The sequence below is a fragment of the Haplochromis burtoni genome, unplaced genomic scaffold, assembly GCF_018398535.1.
Source record: "Haplochromis burtoni strain Fernald_Lab_line unplaced genomic scaffold, NCSU_Asbu1 Contig_9, whole genome shotgun sequence".
In the NCBI taxonomy this organism is placed as follows: Eukaryota; Metazoa; Chordata; class Actinopteri; order Cichliformes; family Cichlidae; genus Haplochromis; species Haplochromis burtoni.
In genome coordinates this window covers 2,338,060-2,349,781 of record NW_024582370.1, presented here as the reverse complement: position 1 = coordinate 2,349,781, position 11,722 = coordinate 2,338,060, and the positions used below count along the sequence as shown (strand labels likewise).

Sequence of the window (11,722 nt, the reverse complement as noted above, 5' to 3'; positions counted from 1 at the left end):
GTGTGTGTGTGTGTGTGTGTGTGTGTGTGTGTGTGTGTGTACATCTGTTGCTTTAGCTGGGGGTGCAGGGATCAGGGCAGGGGGCCAAGGCTTACATTTAAACTGTTCACATATGCTCGCAGAAAAGAGAGACGAGATAAGAGAGACATGGGTGGACATCTCAGATAATGTATTGGAGAAGGAGATTAGGAGCAGGGGAATGATCAAGAGAAACTGCACACACACACACTCACACACACGCAAACGTGCACATACACAACAAACAGGATCACAAAAGCAGTTTTTAAAGCACAATTCCAACCTCAAAGCCAGGAAAATCAGATAATCAGATATTAAAGATCAAATTTCTTTAGGCGTTCTGTGTGTATGTGCATTTGTGTGTGACACTGACCTCTGACTCGTGCATAGCAGCAGCCACACTTGGCCAGGACTTTACGGAACAAGTGTTGGCAGCCACAGCCTCTGTGGTGGCGATGGTGATGGTGGCCCCCTTTCATGCTGTTGAACCATGAGCTGAGGTGGGCATGGCCCGGGCACTCTTTCTCTCTCTCTATCTCTCTATCTATCTCTGGCTCTCCTTTTCTTCTCTTTTCTTGGTCTCTCTTCGTCACCCTCACACAAGTAGAGGTTTACTCCTCAAAAAGTGTAAATCCCCCAAAAAGGTGTCAGTTGATCCTCCTCTTCAGCTGACTGCACGCAGAGTTAAAACCCATATCCAAGAAACCAAGTGTAAGAGTCCCCAAAAGCAATAAGCCAAGAAGAAATCCGCACTCACAGGGCTTTGTATCTGATGATAAACAGTGAGAGAAACATTCCAGCAAGCTTATCGTTATGCTGAACGTGCTCCTTCTGTCTCTGTCTCTTTTTTCCCACTGCTTTCTTTTTGGTGCTGAGCTCTCGCCTCTGTGAACTGCCTGGTCAAATGACACACTGGGAGACTGCTTCAGAGAGAGGGGGGGAGAGAGAGCGATTGCAAGGGAAAGGGAACGAGAGAGAGTAAGGGGAGGGGTGAGAAGGGTGGAGTCTGTAGCTCTAGTCGCTGGCTATTCCAGGATAGCTTTCCCACTCCCATAGTTTTCTCTCTTCCCTCCTCTCAGCTGTTTTTTTCCTCTGCTCCCTTCTGTTTCCTCTCTCGTCTGCTGCCCCCCATCTTGTCTGTTATCCTCTTTTCTACATGGTTGAGTCTCATTTTAGCATAAGTAATGCTTAAAGGGGCTCTCACATAGCCAACTCCGAGATCAGATGAAATGACACGCTCTCTTGTGTCTGCTCAGAGCTGGCTGTTGAAATAGTAACACCCAGGTCTGCAGTGATACACGGTGCTATTTACAGCAGAATGGCCATGTTATGCTGAAGGTGTCATGCATTGTCCAGCCAGTATCAGACTCTTTCTGACAGTTTAGGAATGTTTCTTCGTGGGTTGTGGCTTAGAGTGGGCTTTTCTGGCTGGGACAGCTCCAATATTGACTTCTGCGCTCATTTATGATCACAGAGCTCGCAAAGTGTGTTTCCATGGAGGGAACAGGCGGTCTCATATTTCACAATGTTGGCATTCTTGATGTGTGTGCGTGCGTGTGTGTGTACCATCAATCATTTGGGCTGATAATTTCCTGTTCTGAAGTACACAGTGGGACAGTCTAACCAAAGAAGCTCGTGGAATAAAGCAGTTTTGTATCAGTGACAAAGTTTCCCCCCGTAAGGGAATTGGGCTTTGCACTGTAATATAGTTACACCATGTTATCACCATATAGTGTAACTTCATCTTGTGATACACACCCACTTTGTGAGGTATACCTGTTCAACCTCAAATATCTAATCAGCCAATCAAATGGCAGCAGCTCAGTGTATTTAGGCATGTAGACGTGATCAAGATAACATCCTGAGGTTCAAACTTAGCATCAGAAATACTTAGACAGGCTGGTCTGAGTATTTCTGAAACTGCTGATCTGCTGGGATGTTTGTTTATAACCATCTCGAGTGTTTAAAGCCCAAAAAAGAAAAAATGCGCAGTGAGCAGCAGCTCTCTGGGTCATAATGCTGTTTTGAAGCCAGAGGTCAGAGGAGAACGGCCAGACTGCTTCAAGCTAATAGAAAGGCAACAGTAAATACAGAAGAGCAGCAGAGGACCACACAGAGGGCCAGCCCTGACAGCCAAGAGCACAAAGCTGAGGCTACAATTCACACTGGCTTGCCAAAATTGCACAACAGGAGATTGGAAAACTGGTATCTGGCCTGATGAGTCTCAAATTTTCCTGCAACATTCAGATGGCAGGAGACAAAATCTGGCATGCACAACATGAAAGCATTGCTCTGGATACTGCTTTGTATCAATGGTTGAGGCTACTGCGAGTGGTGTTATGCTGTGGGGGATGGGGTTTTGTCATACTTTGTTCCCCTTAGTACCAACTGAGCATTATTTAGAAGCCACAGCCTACATGAATATTGCTGATGATCATGACCATGGCTGCATCTAGCAGGATAGCGTGTCACGTCACAAAGCTCAGATCATCTCAAACTGGTTTCTGGATGGATACAGTGTTTTACATTATGAATGTGTAACTGACAAATCAGAAGAATGCTAACATGTTGTCAGCACCTTTTGAATCTATGATATGAAGAATTAAGGCAATTTTGAAGAAAAAAGTGAGTCCAACCTGGTACGAGACCTACAACTTAGACCTAATGAAGTGGCAAATGAGTATATTTAGACATAATCACCAAAGCGATCAACTAGGATAATAAAATATGCTCTTCAAAGTACACCGATCAAACTAATACATGCATTTCGAAAACCTGATGAGTGACATTTTTAGAATTTTTAGTTTCACTCAGAGGTGCTTTTACCCAAAAATCTTCAGCAGCAGCTGCAATCTTTGACCAACATCTTTTTGCGAGCAAATGTGTCTTTGGGTAAATGTGTCTGCGACTAAATCGGATCGAGCATGGAGCACATTTGGGCATTTGTGTGTAGCATTAGCTGTGAGTGTGCATATTCAAAAGAGGAACACTGTAGAATTGTTTCCCTTTCTTTCTAAGTCAATCTGATCAACCTGAAAGCTACACAGGGCAATTCTTAACAAGGCGCTGTACACAAAGCATGCAATATTTAGATGTGTACTTTACATCAAAGCACATTAAAGTCAATTAACATCTGGATTATGGCTCCTTCTCCATGCATGTGAAAGCAGAGGCTGTTGAAATGTCAGTAAGTAAAGCAAATGCATCCAACTCGAGATATAACTAGCGTGAGAAGGAAAATAAAACTTGTTTCAAGACATGCCACATATTTTGAGGCACAATTACTATTTGATCAACAAACAGCCTTTCTCAGGCCTGAAGCAGCTAAGCTTATGACTCAGCGTGCGAGCCCATCTCAATTTTCCTGGGCACATCCTTTCACAGGCTACAGTCCAACTGTGTGGAAATCACCACCTGATTACTGCAACAAAGACAGGCAGCATCACAGCACCCACTCAGGTTCCTCTACGGGGCATCAATGGAAACAAGAGAAGGCTGAGTATCAGCTGGCACTGAACCACCATGCAGGCACACACAAGCGCACGCATCACTGAGGTGCACCGTCAGGCACTTCAACAGCTGGCAGAACTGTGCCTCCATCATCTTTCTGTCCGGTGGCAGGGTGGTGGCACACTCCTGTCAGGATGTTTCTGTCAGGGTAAACAGAGAAGCCTGGCTGCCTCACCCATTAGCCATACAAACAGAGTACTTCAAACCAGTGCATTGACTATGCAGCATTTCAGCACTCTGTACATGAAGAGGGATCTAAAGCAGATAGAAAATACAATTCTGGACTGCAGACAAACTTATGCATTATCAATTCCCAGGCTCAGGCAGCACAGTGGTTCACCACATATCTGTAAAGATACAGACAGGTCACAGCTTTCCTTTCTCTCTCCCCATCACAGCCTCCATCGCTCTCTCGTTTTCTTTGCTTATAATGGATGTTTTAAGCAACTGTGATTGAAAGGGCAATTCGCTAGAGGATTCTTGAAAGGCACTGCTGAACGTCTCCATTTGTCTGATGCTGATATGGCTGCCAAACACCGTGCGAGCGAAGGAGCACAACTCAAAATGGGCTGAGAAACAGTTGATTTGACAGCAACAGAAACAAGATAAAACAAAGACGGCAAAGAAAGACGACAGCAAACTGTGTTACAAACTGAACAAATACTGCCTGCACTACCAATTAACAAAAAAACAGCTATAGAGCAAAGAAGAAATCCACCGCTCTGGAGACACATTCAAAATTAATGAATATGAGAGAATCTTTTAATATGCTCTTAAGCTAGAAGCTGCCAGATTATGATCCTACAAGTCCCACAGCGGGGGGTGGGGGCTTTTGTACTTGTTGCGTAAGGTTGATTGCAGGCGTTCTTTTAGTGGTGCCGCTTCAAAGCACGACAAATAGGAAAAAATGTTTTCATTTACAGTATTATAACAAATCTTTGGACTATTATTAGACACTCAATGACCAGATCTGACATGTACTTGGCATACTGAGTGCTATGTTTCATTTTGGTCTTTAACTAACATCTATTTCTGTGCATCAGCCCTGACATTTAAGACTGGTAGTGTCCTTCGTGCAATAATGGAGTGTAATAAATGAGTACCAAAACTGGACCAGCAGACAATGCACAAAGCTTTGAACGTTAACAGAAATATGGAAAAAATGTTCCTCCCTCGGCTTGAAGGGAGTAGAGGGGGGATGTGAGGTGAGGCATGCATTAACACACATTCATCTGTCTCCTTTTATCTCTCCTCTCTGCTCACTCACTTCTTTCTCCTACTCCCCACATACAGACACACAAACACACACAGAAGACTCCTCTGCTTGTTCAGATTCAGAGACGTGCAAGAATGAATGAAATCTATACATTTACATTCACGCTGGACTGGACTCGTTTGCAGATAAGCACACTAGCAAATAGATGGGTATGACATTTTTATGTAGAGCCAGGCAGCCAAACAGGGAAGAGAGTATTATGTTTCCACTGAAAGAGAGAGTGAGCCGCATTTCAGAGTGTGTGCTCAAAGTGGAATATCAAGTGTGATTTATGAATGTGTTGTAAATCAGCTCATACACAACATTTCCTGCTCATTTCATGTGCCACTCTTGGGATGCATATATTGCAAACACTGTACGCCCTGCTGAGGTAAAAACCTTCATAATGTGTGGCAATAAATTACAGAAATAACAGCAAAATACAGAAAATTCATGTGATATAAACATGCATGCTAATAGATACAGCAAGTCTCAGTTCAGCAGATACGCAGTTGCTTATTCACAATGTGTCCCCCAACCCCCCACTGACATTAGTCTTTCTTCACCCCATCACTGCTAAAATCCTGCCAAAATATGCTCACTGCATTTCACTATTATACCAATTTTTCCTTCCCCTTTTCTCCTTTACTTCCTCTCTATTTTTTCCTCCCTATTCCTAAGCTCTCGCTATTTCTGAGTGCCAATTAAGGGAAGCTGGCATTTTGGACAAGCCACTATGAGGGGGAGGTTTGGGGCTGTTTTGGCTGATGTCATGGAGCAGAAGTTGTGAAGTAACTGTCCTGTTCGTAACTCATCTGCCCTGCAAAGAGATGCTGTTTTTGTCCAATTAGACTAAACTACACACTGCTAGCATACACCGGGGAGGCAGACGGGTGTGCCTCTCTCTGTCTGTACATGCATGTGTGTGTGTGCACTTCACCACTAGTACCACTAAGTACCTCCCATTGTTGTACCTCATCGAGCAGAGCTGCTCTCAGGCAGCAGTTCTGCACTAGGCTGCACAGACGGGAGGTCCATGTCTCACAATATTCACACACATACAGAAAAAGATCTGCCTTTACACAAACATATACTCCCTTTCCCATCCAGCTCTTATTTTTCCAGAAATCTATCCAGCTTTCAGGTTGGAGTTTTCCAGCTTCACCTGACCCACAGCATCGCTCTCTGCCTTTATCTCCTTGGAGCTGAAGTGTAAACCTTGCTCTAAAAGCAGCATGCTACCACTGAGACTGCTGGTGACTGAGTTTGGGGCTTAAGTATGATCTAAAACGCCCCCCAAAGGATAAAAAGTTAATTAAACAAATGCAAACCCAAGGGATTATCTGCTGGAAAAAAATATCAAAAGGTGCCCCTGCTACAGTAAGAGTTCAGCCTGAATGAAATACTTCTATATCCTAATATTAAAATATAAATCTTTAAATATATCCACCTTATGCACTTATTCAGTTCAGGGTCACTTAAAAATCACCAAAATACTGTTAAAAAAAAAACTTTCTGTATGTCACTGCTGTGTTCACATTTTTTTCCACTGCCCCCAAGTGGCCAAAACATATTTAGTTTAGCAACAGCAAGCTTAGTGAGCTGATGGATGTTGTGAATTCAAGAAATAGATGTCTCCATAATATATCTGTCAGTCACCACTATTTCACAGGAAGACAGTGCTGACAGTTCAGGTAACATCATCCCTACAAGAACTGAAACAAATACCAGAGGATTAGGTGCAAAAACAAATCACGGTAACATTTAATCATTACATAGAACCTGGGAGAGTGTAGTATTTCTGATACAGTGTATAACAAAAGCTATTCTAGATTGCACATGAAGGTTGTATACATAAGATGTATAACTAATTGTGTTGGTGAGGTGGCTTTAGTTTGCCAATTAAACTTATATTTATTCTATTAATGAGAGATACATTGAAATTATACTTATGCATCTCTTCTGGGCAAAACTCTGGACTTGTTATAAATAAACAGGAATAATTATGTCATTGACTTATGTGAAGTAATGCTAATCTCTCCGATCTCTGGGCTCTATACAATACGATGCAGCTTCAGGTTGATCTCTGCCCATTTAAGGTCATTCGCACACAGTTCAGTTCCAAGGTCCTTGGGGATCAGCACTCCTTGAATGGCACACTCTCCCAGCCTCCCTCAAAACCAGATATGGACAAAACCATGGATTTCCCGCACATTTCTCCTCATAATAACTTATGGAAAAATATGAATGGTTTAATTTGAGAACCAGTGAGGTGCACTGTGCTAAACTAAGATGACTAAAAAAGAATTTCTCTCCATTCTTTTGTTTTGGTCTCTGGTTTTACACATTAGGAATTCTTATGTGTTTCATGGTTTTGCTTTTTTTAGTAGATAGCACAATTCAATTGAAAATCTTGCTCTTCCTCAACACTGATGACATATATGATGACACACAAGGTGTGTTGTGTACACGTGACCTTTTCTTGTAGACATTTATAGGTAAAATTTAGCACTTTGTATTACTGGTTCAGTGAAGATTTGATCTTACCTCAAAAAAGGACAAAACTATAAAACCCAGAGTGCATGGACACACTTACAGCTCTCCATCAGAAATCAGTGTTTTAAATAAAGGAAATATTTGTGTTATCTGGCAAGAGTAAAGATGTGAATTATACGTCTGTGAAAAAAAATCTGATTATAGTTAATCAGCCAAGTTGCACTTTAAATCATTAACATCACGACTGCTTTACATGGTTTGATCTTTGAGTGTGAAATAAAAAGCAATCTTCCCTTCTGTTTCAGAGTTATGGTGTTAAATAGAGGGAAAAAAGTATTTTTAACAGAATGCTATGATATCACAGTAAAGCTGACTTTTGTAGAAGCACCCTTTTCATCAGACAGACAGATGTACAGGTCAAAATCCTAACATCTAGCTCTGAAGGAGAGGTCAGGGTTAAAATAACAATGCTGTGGACACGGCCTTGTTTCAAAACAAAATTTAAAAAATGTAATTCAAACTCAAATATAGCTTTGAACTGGTGAAAAAGCAAACACGACGAGGTGAAATGAGGGAAAAAAGAAAGTCACTAAATTCACGGAAATGAGAAAAACAGGAATGTTTAAGAATTGTATAAAAAAAGGGGGAATCTGAATTTGTGGATGCTGGCACTGGCCTGTGATTCCTGGGAAGCCACTAGCAGGCATCTCGTTTCTAACACATAACAGATGGCCCTCATGGGCCAACGAACCATGTCTTTGAAGAAAGCAAGGGCCTATCGTCTTTCCTCTGTCCTACATTTAGAAGGTCAGAAATTATGGAAAATCTTGAGGATAAAAATCGAATTATGTAGCACCCTTTCAAAGTGATAACGTTGATGAATTACCTGATTCATTTTTCTCAACTGATAAATAAAGATTGAACATTTCTGATGTTTTTAACGATAATACAAAAATGTTAAGTAAAATTAGTATTTATCTTCTAGGTTACCAAGTTTGCTAAATTGCATTTTAAGGAAATTATTAGTAATGAATGTGGCTTTGTGTCAAGGCCATAAAAAGGTGAGGCTTTGTGGTTTCATGGGCTCTGTACTGGCAGCTCAAACAAAAAATAACTGACACAGACAAAATAAATATTAGGTAAGTAGAAAGGTACTGCGGTAAGACCTCAAAATAACAAAGCTGCCCCAACTTAATGAAATAAAATAAAGCAGCATTCAGTGTGATATCGAAAATCACAAAGTGAGAAAATTACATTTGTTCATTTACATGTTACAGCCGAGTATAATTATATTCACGTAAACGTAATGTTTCAAATAAGTGACAACGTGTATTGCCAAACCTTCTCTGGGCTAAGACGAAGTCTGTCTGGCGTTTTGGTTCAGATGTTTTTTCCTTGTGTTTCATTGATTTTCCATCCAATTTTCCATCTAGAGGAAAATGGGCTGCGCAAAAACAATCGAGCTTGTCTGGAGCTGAAATAAACAATCTCCTTTTCGGTCATCATCATTCTACATGGCCCTGAATAATGCATTTCTTTACTTTTTCTTTTTTTCGCTCCGCTATTCTGAGCCCCGACCAAAAAGAATTTCTGGCTGCATCGACTTCAATAGCATTCCCTGTCTGAGTAAGACCGTTACAGATAGGCATCGCTGACAGCTTCCTCTGGCCTCACTCACACCCCTTCTGTAAGCCATATACTGCTCTGCACAACAGTTAGTGGTCTGGCCACATGGTACACACCACCAAACCTCCAATATATACACACACACTCCCTCTAACCCAAACCCAGATCCAGCAACAAAGCTCCTTTTGTTCTATTCCACTCAAGTAAAATGGCAACGCACGCAAGCCTTTCACAGAAAAATCAAAATAAGTTCAACCAACAGTGATGGGGCAGAAGGGGAGGGCAGGCAGTGGAGCATGTTTTCTTGCCCCATCTGGAAAGTATTGCTTGTGTATATGCATGCACACAAGAAGTCTTTTTCTGTCTCACGAACTCATATATGGTACATTACAGCAAAGCAATTTAAGGTTATCAGTGCTAATAGAGGATATAGAGGGTGGAGTTTAATAAGAGCAAACCACCAACATTCAGGTGACTCCAATCTGATACCTTTCCTGAGCTTATTACTGCCTAATGACCACCATCAGATATGGCAGATGGGACCCAGGCCTGTTTTGATGGCTAACATTCAAGAACAGGGTGAACTGAGAGCAAAAACACAGGCAGTAGCTAGTGGCTCACATGAACCTTATCATAAAAAGAAAAAAAGACTGAGGAGTGCACAAGGAAGGTTTCTTAAACGTTACTTCACAGAAATCTGAGACGTTTCATAGCTGGAAGTTTGCGTTTTGGTGAGCCTCTAAGCTCTGACTGCTTTGGTGAGACCTGCAGTGTTTGGTCTAGGGTCACTCGGTGCAGCACTTTCAGGTCTTACCTGTTCTTTCTCTCTGGTCTGAGTTTTCTGTAGTAGAGGCCTGCTGCTCCCAGTCCAGCCCCTCTGGCTCCCACTGACCCTGGACAGGCCCCTTTTCCTCCTCGCATGATGGGAGGTCTACCTCACCTCCTTCTGAGAGCTATACACAGAGAGATGCATTTGTCAGCAGTGGAGCCCTGCACTCAAGGAGGAAGTGACTGCAAGATTGTATAGAGTACTTATGGTCACATAACCACAGAACATTATCCCAGTGGCTGATTTTTTTCCAGTTTCCTGCATCTTTTTCATCCTTTTCTCCATTACACACTGAACAAGAATGTGATGGAAATGAGGCCCTAGTTTTGCCACAGAGCTTGGATGAGAACCGTTTCTCAGAAATAGGTTTGAAACTGTCTTTAAGTCCAGGGATGGAGGGAGATTAGATTCACTGTTATGGCTATGTCCTATATCTGCCGGAAAGGAAATAATCTGTCAAGATAAACATTTTTTTAAGAGAAACAGAACTTCAAAAAGGAGTTCACTGGTCACTGTGGTACCCTCCAACTTCTTTTTTCTTTTTTCTTTCTGTCAAATCAGAATTTGTCCTACAGAAGAGAGGACAGGCAGAGAAAAAAAGAGAAAGGGGGGAGGAGAATACATTTGCAGGGCTGCAATGAGCCATTAGACCTGCATGGCTTTGTTTATGGTTCGATGTTTTAATCAACACTACTGAGCTTCCTGTTCCACTGAAACATCCAAGATTCCTCCAAAGCACTGAACGGAGACTTGCAACCTTTCCATACCCCTCACTCTCTCCTCTCCCTATCCACTATATCTTGATCATTTTAGGTTGATGAAAAGGTTATAGCGATGAACAACAAAGCAACAAAAAACACAACCACAAAAACTTGGCATGTACAATGTGGATTTGTGGATATGTTGTGCTCTACGAAGCCTGAAAAACACCTCCATGTGTGCGTTCAGTTTGAATTTAAGGCATTATTCTTTCATATAAACAGACAGTATATATCCAAACAGATTTCAAGTGAGCCAGCTGGGCAGCAGTCACAACTCACCCACTGTTGATTGGGCATGGCCACGGAAGTAAGCACATCAGCCATGGCTCCTAACATCTGGTCAGTGCGTCCCTGATTTTTCTGCAGAGCTTTCATTCTCCTGAACACCACACAAAAACTCTACAAGCTTGGTCTCTGATTCTGATGCAATCTTCGTGTCCCGTGTCTGTCCTGTGCTCTTGTTTTCTGCCCCTTCACTGTGCACTGTGCTGCAGTTTGGAGCTGAGCCCACCTCTTTCTACCATGACACACAGGAAACCTCATGCGCAAGAATAGATCAAGGAGGAGCAGGAGGAGGGCTCGTGTCTGTGTGGGAGCGTGCACTTGGTCAGGAGCCTCAGCACGTCCAGGACGCACAGGTGAGCTGGCTGCAAGTGTCTGTGCAGCTTCCTTCTCTGATAGTCTGCACTGTTTTGTCAGGAACCTGAAAAACAGATAGATTTTTCCTCTTCTTCAGCCTTCTTCTGAGGTTTTTGTAAAGTCCACAGTCTTCTTCTTTGTGGTTCTTCTAAATCATGAGGTTTGACAGTGTGAAGTTGGCCTTCTTCTATGTTTTCTGAATGCTGAAATGGAGCGCAGTGGCTGAGCACACCACCCTCCCTGAAATCCTCCTTTCTTGTTCTTCATTGGCTATACAATATCACCTCCCCCTCCCCCAAACCTCACCCCTTCCATCATTGTTTCTCTTCTGTCTTTCCTTGTTTCCTTGGTTAGCACCTGTAGCTTTTCTTAAGCTCAAAGTATTTCAATCTGATCTTTCATTGAACTCCTGTAAAACTCCACACTCTCTTTGATTTTTGCCCAAGTCTCAAGCCCAAGGCAGTGACACATAGACTGTGCGAACCCTTGAGCGGTGGGGCAGCCCCAAATAAGGTATGAAAACACAGTCCACGAAGCTCAACTATTTGAGACACTGTCGCCATTTCCACATTTATCTTACTTTATTTA

The 11,722-nt window shown here is 42.3% G+C and overlaps 1 protein-coding gene across 6 annotated transcripts in view; it reads right to left on the bottom strand.

Annotated features, from left to right (window-relative positions):
- The window catches only part of arhgef25a (Rho guanine nucleotide exchange factor (GEF) 25a), a 42,636-nt gene extending 31,290 nt beyond the window's left edge, over positions 1 to 11,346 (bottom strand). For 3 of the 6 annotated variants that reach the window (XM_005914761.3, XM_042227731.1, XM_042227721.1), the window contains exons 1-2: positions 10,775 to 11,346; positions 9,720 to 9,858 (exon numbers count right to left, since the gene is read on the bottom strand). In XM_005914761.3, the coding sequence (XP_005914823.1) occupies positions 9,720 to 9,858; positions 10,775 to 10,870 (235 nt within the window). In that variant the 5' untranslated portion in view covers positions 10,871 to 11,346. The other 3 variants (XM_005914758.3, XM_005914759.3, XM_005914760.3) reach the window with 3 other exon arrangements.
- Between the last annotated feature and the right edge of the window lie 376 nt (positions 11,347 to 11,722).